The sequence below is a fragment of the Populus alba genome, chromosome 1 (assembly GCF_005239225.2).
Source record: "Populus alba chromosome 1, ASM523922v2, whole genome shotgun sequence".
Classification (NCBI taxonomy): Eukaryota; Viridiplantae; Streptophyta; class Magnoliopsida; order Malpighiales; family Salicaceae; genus Populus; species Populus alba.
Genome location: NC_133284.1, coordinates 51,512,250 through 51,531,662, shown reverse-complemented (window position 1 = coordinate 51,531,662; position 19,413 = coordinate 51,512,250). Strand labels below are relative to the sequence as shown.

Here is a 19,413-nt window from a genome sequence, read left to right as displayed (position 1 = left end):
AAGCTTTTTTTGTTTATATTGATATTATTATTTTACATGATGAGAGATGCAGGGACCGGTAAAGGAAGAAAAGTTTTGTAGAAGCAATATTTATGTCGCATGTTAAAATCCACTACTTTAGGTAGAGAATTTTAATAACATGATATGTTTGAACATCGTGCTTATATTTAGTAACATATATTATTATAAATTGAAAAGAAATATTATATACAAGATACTAAACTAATTCTATATAAAAACAAACGTTACCTAATTTTTTTTTTTATTAATATGGATATCCAGACCAACTTGCATACAACTCGATTAATCTCATGGACCATAAAATTAACAATTATATAAACTTTTAGTAACCAACATATTAGCAACCACATGATTTGAACTTGAAATTATAAAAAAAATAAATTTTTTGACCCCAAACTTTTACCATCAAACTACCTAATAGATAATTACCTTAATTATAAATCAACAAATCAAAGCCATGATCCATAATCCTAATGCATCAAATGATAATCTCTCAATATTATCCATTTATCTATCTAGTTTTTTGGATTTTGGCTAAGTTGTACGCAAAAGTCTCTTAATATTATCCATTTACATCAATCTTTCAATAATAAAAGCACGCAAAAATTCATCCAAATTTTAGAATAAAATTATCCATTTATCTATCTAGTTTTTAAGAGTTTTTGAATTTTTATATTTTGAATTATTTTTTTTAATTTTAAATTATTTTGATATACTGAAATTTAAAAATAAATTTTAAAATATAAAAAAATTATTTTAATATATTTACAAAATAAAAAACATTTCCTAAAAACACCACATAAAAACGAACAGTAAAACGTGATAAATGAGACGTGGAAAAACCAGACGCGGTAGCTAGCAGCGTGCCCACAGACCACAGACCACAGACCACAGACCACTTCTCCACATATATAAAACGACACCCACTTCACATATCCTCTTCAACAAACAAAGCACGGGAACTCGTTGGCCTTTCCGTAGAGACTTGGCCATATAAACTCCGCACACATTACAACGACACAGAAGACACCAATCCTCGTCATTCTTTCTCTAGCTTAGTGATAAGAGCCTCCAAAATTTTATCCATTCTGTGCCCATTTATCTCTCAACATTTGCTCCAAATTAATTTGTCCAGAAAGAGGAGAGAAAAACCCTGATATTTTGTAAGTTGTAACTGCTTGTATTATTACAAGAACACAGTTTGTGTGGTGCAAGGTAGAAAAAAACAAAGAAAATCATGCTGGCCCTACAATAATCTAAACAGCACGTCTCTCTACCGCTTATCTCTGAATCCTTATCCTTTTTCCAACAACAAGAGCGGAGTTTTAACTTGTTTTTTCAATTCCCTGACATTTTCTCTGCAAACCCATATCTTCTTTAGGATCGTGGAGGTTGTTTTGGAGAGGGTTTGTGGGTTTTTTTATTTATTTTGAAAACCCTTGAATAATCCTGTGCTTTAAAGGTTTATTCTTTTGGATTAAATCGAGGGTTTCTGTTGTTTGGTTTTTATTTTCAAGGGTTTAATTGGAGATTTCTGGGTTGTTTTTGCTTTTTGCTTTTGTTGGTTAAAGATGGCTTTAGGTTCAGTTTTATTGGAGATTTTGCAAAGACCTACAATTGGGGATGTGTTGAGTGAGATTTTGATTTTTGTGATTCCTTTGTGGGTTGCTGTTGCTGTTGGGGTTCTTGTGGGGTGGGCATGGAAGCCTAATTGGGCTAGAAATTTGAGTAGAGAAATGTTGTTGGATTCCAAGGTTTCAAAGGAGGCTAAAAAAGAAGGAGAATTTTCAGCAACAACAAGAAGTTCTGTGATTCCAAGTTTCAATATTTTGAAGTTTCAGTTGCCAAGTTGCGTTTCTTGGGTTGCTGATGATGGTGGGTTTCAAAAGGACTCTCTCTCTGTGCCACCTACCCTCAATTCTGAATGCAGGTCAGTTGTTTTCGCTTCAAAGTAAATGTCTTTATGACTTTTGTTTGCGATTACTTGCATTTTAAGCCTGCGTGTTTAGTATGATGCTCTTAGCTATGGATTATGATTAGAATTTGTGGCATTTGATTGAATTGAAAAAGAAGGGAGAAACTGATATGGTTGACTTTAACTGGGCAGTTCATCAAAAATGAAAAAGGAAAAACCAGATCTTGTGATGGAAGATGATTTGGAGCATTTGAGTAAGCTGGTGGAAGTGACAGATGGAGGTCCTGCTTGGATTCAGATGATGGATCGCTCAACACCTACTATGAGCTATCAAGCTTGGCGCAGAGATCCTGAGGTAGGTCTCCTTTTGTCAAATTGGTGTTGTTTTGTGAATTAGCGTAACGGGACTTGTTAGTGCTGTCTTGGTAATAAACCTTTAGTTATCAATGCTAGTTCTTGCTTTACAATGTTGCTGTTTGTTAGACTTGTGCAACCCTTGTGATTGATATGGATTATGTTTCAATGAATTTTCTAGACTGGCCCTCCACAATATCGGAGCAGAACTGTTTACGAGGATGTCACACCTGAACTGATGAGGGACTTCTTTTGGGATGATGAATTTCGAGCAAAGTGGGACGACATGCTCTTACATGCTGAAACTTTGGAGGATTGCCCTACCACAGGAACCATGTTGGTCCAGTGGGTGCGCAAGGTGGGAAGAGCATCCGCTTTATCATTTGTTTCTTTGAAGCATTCTGTTTGTGTTGGCTTGTTTACTGAATTTATGGTTTTTCTGGCACAGTTTCCTTTCTTTTGTAGTGACAGAGAATACATCATAGGCCGTCGAATTTGGGAGTCAGGTCGAATGTACTACTGTGTTACAAAGGTATGAAAAAAGATAAAACCGGTTGCTCTCCAATCTAATTGCTTCTATTCATTTTAGAAACTTAATAGCATGTCTCTTCATGTTCCAGGGAGTTCCTTGCTCCTCTGTGCCAAGGCGCAACAAACCAAGGCGTGTTGATTTGTACTATTCAAGCTGGTGCATTCGTGCAGGTAACTTATCCTCAGTTTTCCAAATTATACACGTATGTACATTTCTCTTTATATGAGTCGCCTAGCATGTTCCTTGTGTGATTGGGATGTCTCTGTTGGATGTGAACCAGTTGAATCAAAAAGAGGGGATGGCCAGCTGACTGCTTGTGAGGTGATGCTGTTCCACCATGAAGACATGGGTATTCCTTGGGAAATTGCAAAGCTTGGAGTCCGGCAGGGTATGTGGGGAGCTGTGAAGAAGATTGAGCCTGGTCTACGTGCATATCAGAAGCATAGAGCATCTGCAGCTCCACTTTCACGTAGTGCTTTCATGGCTCAGATCAACACCAAAGTGAGTGCAGACTACCTGAGATCTTTGGAGAGCAGGACTAGTGGTGATATGTTAGAGATTGAATCTCAGGAAACACCTGAGAAACGTGTTGGGAATAATATACCAAAGTTTTTAGTCATTGGTGGGGCTGTCGCTCTTGCTTGTACTCTTGACCGGGGGCTCGCAACTAAGGCACTTATATTTGGAGTCGCCAGAAGGTTTGCAATTGGGAGGAGGATGTGATGCATGATTTTTTTCTAACTTCATTCCGAAAGCACTGGACATAGATGATTGCTGAAGCAGTGAAGTGAGAAATAGTCCATTGCTGATCTCCTTACCCTTTCAGAAGGAATATAAACTTCCATTCTTTTTTCCCTATTTGAGCTTAAGCGCAGCTTCATTACGGAAAACGAGTAAAGTTCTTTAAACTGTTGTATTCACTAAGTTTAGCAATTCAATGTCATCAAAGAATCTCAAGCTGCAGAAATAACAAGATTCAAGGTGGTTTTCATGTTCATTTAAAATGCCATGATTCATTCAGTAATGCTGTTATTTTTATTTTTATTTTTCATTTTTGGTTCCATTTTTCCGTATGTAGGGCCAAAAGTAATTGACCCTCCATGCTATATTTTATGTTCGGAAATTAGTAATGTGGTGTAAAAATGCTTTCCTGCATGAAAATATATTAAAATCATTTGGTTGTGTAGATTTGTTTATTGTTTACATACATTTTTAAAGTAAAATATATTTTTAAAAACTAATTCAAAAACAAAAAATACCGCAACTTCAAATAAGCTGTACCTCTTCTGCTAACACAACTTAGTTCAAGGAGAAGTTTTGCTAATAACCAGGCCAAAAACAAAATCCTCCTGCATAACTAGCATGGTTGTCATTGCATGTATGACAATCTGGAGACGTTCTTTGCCCAGAATTCAACAAACATGGAGGTTCTCGGCAAGTCTTACGACTGAAACAGACAAGGCATTGCAGAAAGCAATTTTCTATGATAGACAAGTCAGCAAAACCCTGCCAACAGCTGCTTTGACTTTTTAATTGTGGACCAAAATGAGTTCACACATCCGTCCATGTTGTTTTTGAAGAGACAAGACATTTTGATCAATGCCTTTTCGTTTAAATAAAAAGAATACAGAGTCGGTGATAATCCTCTGCTTAGAAGAGCAAGGTTCGACATGCTCTCATCAGAAATAATTTAAGCCTCGGAGAGAAATGGTGGTTGTGGATGCATGGCAGATGTTAAAAACACAGGCAACTCATAGTCAGATTACCTTTCGAGGGCTCAAAGGACATATTCGGATTCCTAAGTGAATAATATCAGGCAAGAGTTCTATAATTCTATGATGTCTTTTCCAGGCAAGTGATGCAGCTCACTCGAGATTCCTCATCAAAGAATCTGTAATGTCTGAGCTAGAATTTTGGATGTCAAGCGTTTAAACTGGTCTTCACTCTTCACTGCCCATGCGTTGTTTTTCTGGCCCTAGAAATGATCATTCTCCTCTCGGTAGGTGGAGGCATGTACTCTTTGAACTAAGGGGATTAGGTCCTACCAGTGCTGTATATAAATAAATATACTTTCATTGGGTCAACAATTCTACAGTAACTCTGTTTGATTAGTTGAAGCATTATTTTAAACGAATTTCTGCCCTTGCACGAGTTTGACATTTTCCGTTTGTCCACCGGGAGAGAGAGAGAGAGAGAGAGAGAGAGAGAGCTTGACATTTACAGGTCCCCCACTGTGCATTTGCTGTACTAAATTTGCTTTTCCACATTCCCGTATGTGTTTGTATTTGAGGTGGAGGTTGAGGTTTAGGTGTTGGACCCATTAAAAAAAAAAAAAAAAGCAAGTAAAAATAGTTTTTTGTGGTTGAGGTTTATGCATAAATAGATTGTACCCAACCATAACCTCAACCACAAAAACAAAAACAAACACATGTGGAATTGATAAAAGTTGTGGTTCCTAGAGGTACCACACCCCCTTAGATCATCTAATATTATTATTTTGATTTTTCAATACTTATTTTACATTTTTTGAATGGAGTGCTAAATAAAATATTATTTTAACATTTTTTTAATAAAATGATATTTCTACATATTTTTATAAAAATATCAAATTACTATTTATTGCAATGGCGTTTTTTTTTTTTTTTTTTTAATCTATGTTTTTTTAAGAGATTATCCTTGGTCTTAATATTTGTTTCATGGGTTTAGCAAATTCACCTGAATTGACTTAGATTTTTTTTTTCATTTAATATTAAGTTAATTTAGAATTTTCCGATTTGTTTTTAAATCTCTCAAGTCAATCAGATCATATCTAGTTGTTAAAATAGTTGTCGATTAAATATATTAAAATATAATTTGCTTTTCTAAATGAATTTTTACCAAAACAATGCACATAAATAAAAAAAACTATATTTAAATTATTAAAAAATCATATTACTAGTTTCCTCTTCTACAAATAATCTCTCCTTGAAAATGCTTATAGATCCCAACAATATTATACTATACTTTAAAAGGTGGGGGAAAACACTATGCATGTACTGTTGACATAGATTCAATGCAATGTGGATCACATTTAGACAACACTATAGCGCTATATAGGCATTATCTTTGCTGTTTTTAGTCAAAAAGTGCTACTAAGAGTATTGTTTTTTCTGCTTTCTGTGCCAAAAGTTGTTGGGCTGGCTTGACAGTCAAACCAATGTTATTGGGTCTGGATGGGCCACTAGATATTTTTAATTTTATTTTTTTATCTCTTTAGATTTTTTATCTTTTATCTTATTCAATTTTTTTTTTCATACTCTAAAGAGAAAATAAATTGATGTGACTTTTTTTTTATATTGTAACACAAATTAAGTGATGATAATTTGTTTTCATTTGAGGTTGAAGTTGAATTTCTTTATTAAAGCATGTTTTTACGTTTTAAAAAATGCTTTTAAGAAAATTTAATTTTTTTTTATTTTTTTATTTGCTTCAAATTAATTATTTTTTTATGTTTTGTATTATTTTGATGTGATGACAGACCTAAGGAGCTAGACTTGCATAACAGAGTAGCGCCCAATACACCGGTAACTAATTTATTTCCCTTTAATTTTTTTTTCATTTAAAGATATTTCTAATTTTATTTTTTTCCTCTTTAATTTTTGTTCTTTTCTCTTATTGAATTTTTTTTTTCATATTGTAAACAAGAAATAAATTGATGTGACTTTTTATACTGTACATAAGTTGGGTTATGATAATTGTTTTTTTTATTTGAGATTGGGTTGAATTTTCTTTTTAAATCATGTTTGTTTTTTGCATTTCAAAATTGATTTTAAAACAAATTTAAAAATTTTTTATTTTTCTATTTACTTCAAATTAATATTGTTTTGTATTATTTTTTAAAATATTATGGCTCTGCAGCCTTTTTCCTTTTAAGATATTTCCAATTTTTTTTTTTCTCTTTATATTTTTTCTTTTCTCTTATTTAATTTTTTGTTCATACGGTAAATAGAAAATAAATTGATAATACTTTTTTGAATTATACAAAAGTTGGATGATGATAAAAAATTTTCATTTGAGGTAAGGTTAAATTTCTTATCAAAGCATGTTTGTTTTTGCGTTTCAAAAATGTTTTCAATTTTTTTAATTTTTCAATTTTTTTCTTTCATTCAAATTAATATATTTTTTATGGTTTTTATTATTTTGATGTGATGACATAAAAAAAGAAATTTTTAAAAAATAAAAATATATGATCTCAATTTTTTTTTTTAAAAAAAAAACATATTTTAAAAAATAATCATTTCATAATAATATAATAATTAGCATAGTGGTCTACGCTCCGCGGAGAGTAAATAAACAATTTTTTTTTCAATTGTAAAAAATGCTTGAGTTGGGTTAAAAGCATGGAGTGTATTTGCACCATCACCATCTTCAAATAAAATATTTTCTATTATAGCACCATATATAATGCATAGCAAAACAGTTTTGAATACACTGCAACTAATTTATTTCTCTTTAATTTTTTTTCTTTTCTCTTATTGATTTTTTGTTTTTCATACTACAAAGAGAGATATTGAGCATGGCTCTTTAGCCAGACTCAAGGTACTTAAAATCACACATCATATTTGTTTTTACATTTAAAATAAAATTGTTATTGGCCCGTTGTAGAGCATGGGCTAATATGCTAGTTGATTTCTTCAAGTATGTTTTTTCTGACACCCCTGGTCATTAGGGTTGGAGAAGTGAGAATATACTAGATTGGACTCGATATGATAGAACAAATAGTTATTACTTAGAATATATTGAAAGATGAAATCGAAAAAATATAAAGTAAGAAAAAACTGACCTAAAAAAAGACTTCAGTCACCCAAGCTAACTCACCAAACCTGCAGCACAAGCAATGAGATCGAGATTATCAAATAGAAAGAAAATCAAAGATGATCATGACGCCTATTTTTTTTTTTTAAAAGAAAACATAAAGTGAAAGGATTAAATTGAAAAGGAAAATTAGTGTAAAAAAGTAAACCCTAAAAAGAAAGGAAGACTATTAACTTGGGCTAAATGTTTGAGTCTGCAACTCCGGTCATGAAATTAAAAAACCCTATCAAGAAAAAACATGAAACTCAATTTCTAACAAACCTCATGTCAAAAGATAACATTGAAAAAAATAATAATTTTATAAAAGAACATAAAAAAAAAATAACAATAAAAATAATCAGGATCAAATTAGAAATTAAAGTAAATGAGAGGGCATTTTATATCTTTGGATTATTGAAGGCTGAAATTAAAAAAAAAATTCAATTTCACAAAAGGATAAAGAAAATAGCATTCAAACAAATAAAGATCAATTTTTTTGTTAAAAAAAAGTAAGAGGGACAGCCTATAATTTTTAAATTGAATGAGAATCTAATTTGGTCTTTGAATCCCTAATTGTTCTATCATAAAAACTTGAGAGGATCAAATTAAAAAAAAAAAAAAATAGAACAAGTACCCAAAAAAAAGGGAAAAAATTATTTGCCCTGACCGTGCAACCCCGGCCCTAAAAATATAAAATTAAAGAGGCTCAATATTTATCAAATCTCAAATTCGTTAATCAAAGCTTTAACTGCTGTAAACCAATATGCATGGAAATATTTGAAAGGAGAAGAACCAAAGTTATAGGGTAATAAGGAGATGGTCTGGTATACAAAAGCCAATAATGTCTCTGAATGAGTTCACACCTCAAGAATCTGGCCAAGTAGCCAAGTTCTTAAATTGCAGAGTCCTCAGGCCCAATCTAGTTGTTGAATGCCACTGAGGAACAGAAATCTACCAGGAGATATAAAATTCGAACGATGACATAATGCTTTAACTTTTTATGAAGGACACGAGACTAACTGGCAGGTTCAAGGAGTCTACATGCCTCCAGTTTCTACCTGTCAACATGTCCTCTGGTCTCTGAAATACAGCTTGTCAGCATAAATGCGAGCACCTCCTGCAATAAATGGTTTAGAGATTAATCAGTTTTGAGTTTGTTTTTGAATAATTACAAGTTTAAATTCTTTTAGAATTATTAAAAATTTATATGGTCATGAATTTTAAAACATGTAGAATTAATTGAGATAGAAACAAGTTGATGTAAATATTCATGTTAAAAAAGAAGAAGAAAAAAAAGAAAAAAAAAAAAGGCATTGTTTCCCAATAACATCGAGAGCACCGAGAGCAGTTCTAGTTGTAACTTATGTGTGAAATGCCAATAGTCAATGCTTGCAGACAAGCAATGGTCAGTCCATCCGAAGATTAATCAAATGCTTTCCTACCTAGTTAAGCAAACAACAACAACAAACAACAAAGGTTGATGACATGAAACGGACAACAGTTTCTTTAAATCAGACATGGGAAGAAACTGCTGTCAAAATTCTGCAGCATTGCTAGCTTTAGACAAATTAAGTAGTACTAAAAGGCATTGTTTCCCATGTCACTGTTCATCAAGAATGAATTGTCACATTGATTTATTTTTTTCGTCCCTCTTCTTCTTTTTTTATTTTTTTATTACACTCTTATATGTTTAAATTAATGACCAATTTAAGCATATTTATTAAGAAAGAGCAAGATTCAAAGATAGGAAATTAAAATAAAAAATACCACGAAAAGAAATGGTTTTCCTAACATTGAGGCTAAAGATACACTATAATTCTACAACTTTTCATATTTTAATCTTTCAGTCCCTAACAATTTAAGAAATTCAATTTTAATCTCAAACTTTATTTTTTGATATATTTGTTGTGGGTTATATATATATATATACATATATATATATGTTTTACAAGTGTTTTATGGTTTTTTCGAGATGAAACATGGTTAAAAATGAATTTTTTCTTGGTAAAAAACAGATCAGCCTGAATTTCCTAGCTACCATAGGTTATCAGAATCTGGACAGTAGAGGCGATGTGTTGCCTCTATTTTTTCCAAATCATTAAGGGTCAGACAAGGAGCTATGGGTCTTTCTAGCGCGCGAGAGATTAGGCTTTATTGTTTTTTCTATTTATTTGTTAAATATTTTTATTTCTTTTCTCAATTAATTGAGTAAATTTGTTTAGAAAAAAGGTGATATTCAATAAGGAGAGGGAGGATGATGAAGGTGAGTAATGATATTGAAAAAGAAGAAAGGAAAGTTAACAATAACGACTCAAGTAGTGAAAAAGACTAAATTGGTTGAAATAAATTTTCAATTTTGGAAAATTATATTTAATTGATTGGAAAAAAAAAATTTCGTTTGATAGAATCAATAATTTAAAAAGCTCTTTTGATGAGTTGATGAAAACTCAGAGGACAAATATGAGTTTAGCCAAAACCTACATCGTTTTCAAGGAAAACCTGGGATGAGCAAGGAACCTTGTGTAGAAAGAGCATCCAGTTCATTCCCTAGTTTTGGATCCCCAAATGTTGTACCTTCCATGAGGGCCAATCCCAAAGCCCATAGGGACCATAAGGACCAGAAAATCTTAAATCTTAATCAATGGAGTGATCGAAGGGCACTGTTGGAGGAGAAGATCTATGCAAGACGGGTTTAAGTGCATAAATCCAATTGATAAGGAGAATTTTATTGTATCAAGATTCAATAATCTGAGTAAATTAGTCAAAAAACTCGATTTTTTAATCAAGATAATATCATTGATTAATCTGATTACCAATTTATGCTCCAAAAAGGGTATTATAATTATGCATTATCTTGATTTTTTTATGCCAAAGGTGAAGTTAAGCAAAAGCACGGATACATATGGGCTAACTATCCACTTGGATTTAAGACGCAGTGAGCTGTGCGTCTCCATGTATTCACCAGATATAAAAACACTAAAGGCTAGCCATGATGATCTTGATTCTTGTTTATAGCATCATAACTAACTAGGAAATTCTGCAAATTTGATACCAAAGAGAATTGCTATGAATTTAGAGCCTGTGTTAATTTCAAGTGTGTTTATTTTAGTAGTTAAGGTTGAGGTTAGATATAACTCAATTATACACCAAAACTCAACTATAAAAGTTAATTTTTCTCAGTTTTTCTAGTCAGGAGATTAGAGCTGCGAGTATGGTTTTGAGAATTTAGTCCATCAATTAATAAAAACTCAAAATTATTTCAAGAAGATGAACAAAAAGAATATTCTAGGCATACAATAGTATATTAGAATCAGATTTTAACATTACATCACCACTTCAGATAGATCAATCAAAGAATAATTCCTACCTTTTTCTTTCTCTACATATCCCTATAAATAAAAACACAACTTCATTGCGTCATGTCATCGAATCTCAATAGTTAACAATGGTCTCGAAGCAGTTGAGTCCATCAAGCTCCGGTGCAAACCTTGGCACCTTCTTCTCTTGTTTCCTAGCCACCGATCTCGAGGAGCTTCCCTCTCGATTCTTGATCAACTTATCTTCAGCCACCTTACTATCATCACCAGCAGTCAAAACCCTCTTGGTATTGCAATCCATGGTTGTAAGAGCGAGTGAAGACCTCACTTTTTGACCCAATAACTCAGCACAGAAAGCATCGAAAGAACTGAACATAGAATTCATGGTCTCTTCAAGAAAATCTTGACCCCCCCAAATCTCAAGTAGTAGAAGACCCTTTGAAAGCTAGAGAGCAAGATTCTAGTTTGCTTTTCTTGCTGTGTTTAGGTATTTGACGAGGAGCAATTTCAAGAAAAACTATATACAAGGAAGGAACCTTGACATCCTTTGGAGAGTGGGAAGCCTTTTAACTTCCAAGTTGTTTCCTTTTCGCTGTAGGAATGGGCTGGGTTTCAAAAGCGTGTGGACGCCAGCTTGTGGGGGCGGCTAGGGGAGACCAACTAACCATGTGACCATGTTCAACGATCGAAGGCATTGTCTCGTCGAAGATGCTTGGCTACGACTTGGCCCCAATCTCAATTCTCAAAATTTCTTTTGACCTTGCCACTTTAAACGGCTGTGGGGTAGAGGTTAGTGAATTTATATTTTATTTAATACTAATGCAATAACATGTATACCGCCATGATATATTAATATATTATATAAGTGACCTGTGCTGCGGTGCACGCCGGGGTAAAAAGATTTTAGTATACAAAAAGTTTTCAGATGATGATAATATTTTTAAAGAGCAAGAGAAATTTAGAATTTGGTCATTAATTTGAATAATTTTAATAAGCTTAAATTAAATTAGAATCTGTATCATTGATTTAAATAAGTTGAATATCATAATAATATTGAGCTTAGTTAAGTCAACTTGTTAAACTTACAAATCAAATCATAAAATGATAATAACCTTATAAAAAAAATAAAAAAAAATAAGAAACCTAAAGTTTTAAAAAACCGATGTTTAATTGTGATATAGGAAAAAAAAATAAATAAAAAAACCATAAAGATAAATTCTTAATAAATTAAAAAATAAAATATATTAAATAAGCGGTTGTGAATTATTTTGTTTATTTTATTATTGTTATTGTTTTGCTAGTGATGCTGGGCAGAGGTTAGTGAATTTATATTTTATTTAATACTAATGCAATAACATGTATACCGACATGATATATTAATATATTAAATAAGCGGCTTGCGTTATAGTGCATGGTAGGTCAATTTTTTTTTAATATAAAAAGGTTTTTATATGATGATAACATTTTTAAAAGAGTAAAAAAAATTTAGAATATGAGTAATTGATTTGAATAACTTGAATAAACTCAATTAATATAATAATATGATTATAAAAAAAATTCAATAACAATAATAAAAAATTTTAAAAATTTGATCAGAAAATTTAAAATACGAGTAATTGATTTGAGGAGCTTCTCTCTCGATCAATTATTATATTAATTTGATCAGAAGCATTAAATATAAAACAAACCATAAAGATCAATTTTCAATAAATTAAATAATCAATAACATAAAAAAATTTAAAAAGAAAAAAAGTCTTAAAAAATATGGGAACTCATGTCAGCTTATAAAACTGTAACCTGTGCAATTTGATTGGAGGCATCAAATCTAGAAAACCACAATTCCTTAAAAAAAAAAATTAAATCAATTGTTAAGGAGTAAATTTGAAAAAAAAAATCACAAAAAAAATCAAATGAAAAAAATAAAAATTAAAAGAAATAAGATAAAATTTGAAAGAAAAACATTGAGATGGTGAATAATTTTGCATTAAATGATGAATTGAAAAAAAATTCCACAAAATAATTAAAAAATAAAAACGACAAAAAAAAAAAAAAAAGCAAATCTAAAAAATTCAATAAATTAAAAATCTTGATTGAAAAATAAAATTAAAAACAAGTGTCCACACCACTGAAGCATGACGGCTATCCCATGCGCTCGACAACTTCTATTTATTTAGAAAAATTTTAACCACTTTAAAAGACAAATGTACTCCTCAAATAACTTGCTTATAACTAAAAATACCCACATTTGCCCCTAAATCAAGCCTAAATAAATTATGAGGTGAAGGTTAATTTCATGATTTACTGTGCTATGAATAAGGAAATGCGCAAATGCCCACAAAGCAAGGCTTAAGTTTAAGTAATTTTGACATAAAGGATAAGTAGTAATTAAATTGTACGAGAAAACATGAAATCTCAAAAAAGCTCCTAGCAACAAAATATTTCACTATTAAAAAAAAAGATGAAAATACATTTTCACGCCTGATAAATAGATTAAAAAAGGATTATTTTACCCCTGAACTTAGTTTTCTGATCTAATTTTGAGGAAGGATAAAAATATTATTTTATTATTACAATTCATAATAAATTCTCTCTTATGGTACAATGAATATCTCACGCCCTATATATTTTGAGTCTCATTATATATATAGAATTAAAATATATATATATATATATCATGTTGCAAGTCGAATTTGAAAATTTTGGTACTCTTTTCATTACCAATCAAATAAAATATTCATAAAGAAAAAAAACCAAACCTATCCAGGTAAGTTCATGTAGGGGGATGCTAGAGGACAACAACTGACCATGTGATCATGTTCAGAGATCAAAGGCATGTGCCTTGTCAAAGTATGTTTACCTGCTTGGGAATTGGATATGCTTAGCTAAGACATGGTCTCGATCTCAACTCTCAAATCTTCTTTTGACTTGGAACATATAAAAGATGAAAATGTGCCCGTAATTATGCCACTAATTCTGTTGGTGGATATACAATTGGATTTGGAACTGCATTTGGCATTTAGCCCTTTTTGTTTACATAAAAATAGTTTTTTTTTTAAAAAAAAATGGTATGTATTTAGCCCTTTTTGTTTGCAGAAAAGTAATTTTCTTTTAACAAATGGTTTTCTTGAAAAGTAAATTTTAGAAAAATAAATTATTTTTTGATGTTTGGTAGTGTCATAGAAAATAAGTTGGAAAGCACTTTCCAGTGTTTGGTTATGTTATGGAAAAGAAACTGAAAAATAGTTTATTAATATTTTATTTTATTTTAAAGTTTATTAAAATAATAAAGAACAAATCTTATAAATTAAAAAGATAAATGAGAATGGAAATGAAAAAAAAAATATAATTTCATAAATTATCTCAAATAAAATAAATAATTATCAAAATAATAGAGATCAAGTCTAACATATAAAAAAAATTGAAAAATAATGAAATTAAAATAATAATAATAATTACAATTCCATAAATTATTTTAAATAAAATAAGTAACTATCAAAAGAATATGGACCAAATTTGATAGATAAAAAAATTTCATTAAAAAAATAATAAGAAAAAAGTAAATAATAATCATAAAAATAAGGATCAAAGTTGATATAAAAATCAAATTAAATCAAATTTTAAGAGATGAAATTAAAAAAAATTTCAAATAAAATATATAGAAATCAGAAGTTTGAGGACCAAATTTGATATAATTAGCAAATAATATGATATTTTTTAAACTTTTTATAATTTCTAAAAAGTATTTTCCACTTAAAATATAAAAATTTAAAAAATTTATTAATAATAAATAAATATAAAAAAAACTTGAAAAGTAATTTTCAGAAATCACTTTATAGAAACAAATGCAACGTCAAAGAAAGCATTTCATCTCCCTTTTGGCGGAAAGTCCTTTTATCTGTCGAGGATTAGAGAATAGAAACATCAACTCGAATTCCAATAATATTTTAAGATATTTTTAATTAAAAAATACTTTTAATAAAATACCATGAATCACGTAAGTATTTCCGGTGTGTATTCTTTGCTTAGTTTAAGGATTTTTATATAGGATCGATAAGTGAATGACGCAACTTCACTGGATTTCAATTGTTTAAATTTAATTTTCAGCCATTAAAATTGATTATTTCTCTCTTGCAACGTGCTTAATGACCTTAGCACCTTGCTGTGTTCAAATTCTCATCTTATCCCATATTTATTTATTTATTTTTGGCAGGACTTGGAATTTTTTTCACATGTATACCCTCTGGGCCTGCTTGAATTTTTTAATGGAGTACAGACAGAAATTTTAAAAACAACCTAGCAAATTACCCCTCATGAGACGAGCCAATTGGCTAACTGAGCTAGCAAACCAATTTAGGTAGAGTTGTGTAAAGGAAGAATGAACTGTCAACATATGCCAACTCATATAATGGAAGATTCCAACTAATGACAGCTGATATGTCAAGATTACTGCAAGCTAGAATCCAGGATTGGTTTTGTATTTATTTTATTTACAGACTTTCCATACTTAGTGACTCTGTTTTTATATATAAATCAGTTTTTGACAATTGAATAAAATTGTAAGCTTGTTATCTTTTATTTGGGAGTGCTTTTCAAAAGCGTTTTCGAAAAAATTTGAAATTTTTTTTTTTTTTTTGCTTTGAATTAATATGTTTTTGATGTTTTCAAATCATTTTGATGTGCTGATCTCAAAAATAATTTTTAAAAAATAAAAAAAATATTATTGGTATGCTTTTCTAAGTAAAAAACACTTTGAAAAACAACAACAACTACACTCCCAAACACACGATCTTATGGTATCAGAGCAGAGTCAATCTCTAACTAGTACGTACCTTTCCTCATCCTCGACCATGTTTCCTTCCTCATCCTTTGACCCAATCATCACCATTAATGGAAAAGCTTACGGCTTCTACCTTTCCATAGCACAATTTGAAGCCTTGTTTATTGGCTATGATCTCATGAATTGTGTTGCCGGTGACATTCAATGCCTTGCCATTGATGCCGAAAATTATGCCACTTCCAAAGCTGCGAATTCTCATTGGATTAAGTGAGACAAATTGATCCTTCATGCACTGCTAGCCTCAACATACACCGCCATTACATCTGTAACACCCTCGGGGCGGAGCGTGGTGACCTTCGATAGATTTCAGGTTTTTTTTTTTTTGTTTTGTGGATATAGGAGTCGCCACCTAGTATTTTGGTCACTAGGAACCCTAACTAATCTTTCAGAGATTCTAAAGCAAGGGATTGGTTGCGTAAAGGGAATGTATTAGCACCCCTAGTACATCCTACCTAAGGTAAGCTGTTTGGTATTTGGTTTGTCTTATAATTGCTATGGTGTTGGTGTTTTCTAATCTCATCAGTTTTTCTAGGTTTGATTCAAACTAAATTTATTAAGATAGAAACCCAAGGAGTATTTCAAGAGTTTGCGACTCGTAAATCGCAAGGAGAAGGGACAAAAATTTAGAAATCTAAGGTGCTTTAAAAGTCTATTTTTGCCTTAGTGTTTTATACTCTTACGGCTCGTAAACCATGGAGTAAAAAAATTGAAATGTCCTCGATTATAATCAAGGCTTCTTTCAAAGATGTGTACGGATTTATTATTTTCAGAAAATTATTTTCGATTATAATCAAAGTTTCTTTATCCAAAGATTAACAGTGAAAAATAATAAATTATTCCCAATAATATTTTGGATATTTTTACCTTTAAGGATTTTTTTATCCAAACATTAACAGTAAATAATAGATGAATTCCCCCTAAAATAAGATTTTTATATTTTTTGGAATATCGGCCAATACTCTTTGGAGTTTTACAAACATGTTGTAAAATCAAGAAATCCAAGAATACAATTTTTTTTTTTTTTTTGGTGTTTAAGAAATTCATGCTAAAACACGTTTTCAAAACTTTCAATATTTTTTTGTATATAAAAAAAAGCATTCAAAACATGTTAGGGTATTGGCCGTATACAACACACAAAAAAACAAAATTTGATATATATGTATATTTGCCGCAGTTGTATCGAAAACTAGGTATTCTAAATACAAGATTGGTATATAATTTTTTACAACATAAAAAAAATTCAGACTTTAAAATAAATATTCTAGAAAATAAATCTCTTTCTCTTTCTTTTTATTTTTTCAAAAAAAAAAAGTAAGTAAATCCGGCTGGGTCACTTGCTTGGAAAAAAAGAAGAAGAGGGGGGGGGGGGTTAAAGTCCTTGTATTTGTAACAAAAACTCAGTGAGTGACAAAAGAATGGGATTAGACATTAGACATTCAGGAGAAGACAAAACTTGTCTTCTCCTGCACTCCTTCGGAAATTTCATAGAATGAAACTCCACAGGGAAAAGTATCTGCCCTAACTCCTATTAGCATGCATGCACTAAATTTTTTAAGAAAAAAAGAAGAGTATATCCTAAATATTCTTGTTGAGTTATGTTGATTTACCCTTCTAAGGTAGATATTATGTCTGGTGAACAAAGTCGTTAAAATCACGAGTTGACTCTTAAAATCTTATGATTTTACGAGTCAACATATATATAACGTGTCAAATCGAGTTAAAACTCGAAATCGATCAAACTCGGTCAAAATCAGTAAAATCAGACCGATTTTACAAGTTTGACCGATTTTGAGTTTTAAACAGCAAAAGTTAAAAAATTTACTACCTTCCTGTCCGAGTCCCCTGACACTCCACTACATAGTCCTCACTCCCTAGTATTCCCTTTCCCCATTGCCCAAATATAAAATTTTCAATCTTAGCAGACTAACACCAGCATTAGAAGATCTTGGGTATAGAAAAGCCTTATACTATATTTTAGGTTGGGAAAGCATGATTGGAGGATCGAAACCATAGGAAGATAGAGGTAGATGGTGATGAATCAAAGGAGTAAAATAAGAGATATGAATACTTATATAGAGAGAAATACTGTGTTTTAGACTAACCATTTGTTAACTTCAAAGAGAAACGACAAAGACTCATAGAGAACTTGAAATATATGTCTTGCTTGGTGGGATATTTGGACATTATTTCTAGGACTTAGTACTAACATAAAAAAAAAAGTGGAATGTGAGGTGGCATGAGATTAAATTGATGTCATTTTATATGTTTTCGTTCTCGTTGTCACGGGTTCACTGTATTGGTCTTTATTAATTTTTTTTGAAGTTGGTGATATACCTTATAATATTGTATCACCTCATTAGTTGCCTTTAGTGTGTTTCAAGATCAGTCATCTAGAAAAATGTTCTGAAACTTTATCAATAAAAACATAGTTGTTCAATCTTATTTTTTTTTCTTTTTGTATTTTTAAGTTGTTTAAACCATATATGAAATTTAATTTGAATTATATATTTCAAGGTATTTGAATATTTGTATTGTTTATTTCACTTTTATTTTAATTATGTTATATTATTATTTACTACTTGACTAAAATTATCAATATATAATTAGTTAAAATATTTTTCTTGTAATTTTATGATTTCACGATTCGAGTTTACGATCCGAGTTGTGTTAAAAAAACATTTTTGATAACCTTGTTGGTGAATACATGAAGATATACATGGGCTAACCATCCACATGGCCTAAATTGGGATGATCTCTCTATGGTTTTGGCACCAGCTGTGCATCACCATGTATTCACCAGACATAAAAGCACTGGAGGCTAACAATGTAATCCTGATACTTGTTTATAGCATCATAAATAATTAGGAAATGATGCAAATTTGCCAAATCTGATATCATGGTGAAGAGCTTGCAAGTTAGAGCCTGGGTGGTTTGCAAGTTGTTGACCAGAGAAGATCCTTAAGCCTAGGATTAAGTTGTTAATCTGAATTTAGATTGACCACCATGCTAAGTGTACTGCTTATAATTGTTCTGTTAATGAGGGTTTAATTAAACTACAGAGACAGGGAGATTAGAGCTGCAATATACAGGGGATCTTGGCTCTGATAGAAGTAGCCGAATAACATGATTCCCTAGCACCCCCGCAAGACCATAGCTTTGATTATGGTTTTGAGAATTTAGTCCATCAATTAATAAAAACTCAAAATTATTTCAAGAAGATGAAGAAAAAGAATATTCTAGTCATATAAAAGTATATTAGAATTAGATTTTAACATTACAATCACCACTTCAGATGGATCAATCAAGAATAATTCCTACCTTTTTCTTTCTCTAGATATCCCTATAACTAAAAACACAACTTCATTGCGTCATGTCATCGAATCTCAATAGTTAACAATGGTCTCGAAGCAGTTGAGTCCATCAAGCTCCGGTGCAAACCTCGGCACCTTCTTCTCTTGTTTCCTAGCCACCGATCTCGAGGAGCTTCCCTCTCGATTCTTGATCAACTTATCTTCAGCCACCTTACTATCACCACCAGCAGTCAAAACCCTCTTGGTATTGCAATCCATGGTTGTAGGAGCAAGTGAAGACCTCACTTTTTGAC

At 31.1% G+C, this 19,413-nt stretch overlaps 1 protein-coding gene across 1 annotated transcript; it reads left to right on the top strand.

Moving 5' to 3' along the window:
* Positions 1-989: 989 nt before the first annotated feature.
* Positions 990-3,826, top strand: LOC118042459 (uncharacterized). The gene is made up of 6 exons (XM_035050143.2): positions 990-1,951; positions 2,129-2,291; positions 2,472-2,648; positions 2,739-2,822; positions 2,911-2,992; positions 3,103-3,826. The coding sequence occupies exons 1-6, from the start codon at positions 1,593-1,595 to the stop codon at positions 3,543-3,545; spliced, it is 1,308 nt and encodes a 435-aa protein (XP_034906034.1). The 5' UTR covers positions 990-1,592; the 3' UTR covers positions 3,546-3,826.
* Positions 3,827-19,413: the final 15,587 nt, after the last annotated feature.

What these genes read in the sequence shown, in the direction of transcription:
- LOC118042459 (XM_035050143.2), top strand. Translation starts at nt 1,593, where the DNA reads ATGGCTTTAGGTTCAGTTTTATTGGAGATTTTGCAAAGACCTACAATT. An exon ending in CTTGGCGCAGAGATCCTGAG is followed by an intron (nt 2,292 to 2,471) that starts GTAGGTCTCCTT and finishes TGAATTTTCTAG; the next exon opens with ACTGGCCCTCCACAATATCG. An exon ending in AAGCTGGTGCATTCGTGCAG is followed by an intron (nt 2,993 to 3,102) that starts GTAACTTATCCT and finishes GATGTGAACCAG; the next exon opens with TTGAATCAAAAAGAGGGGAT.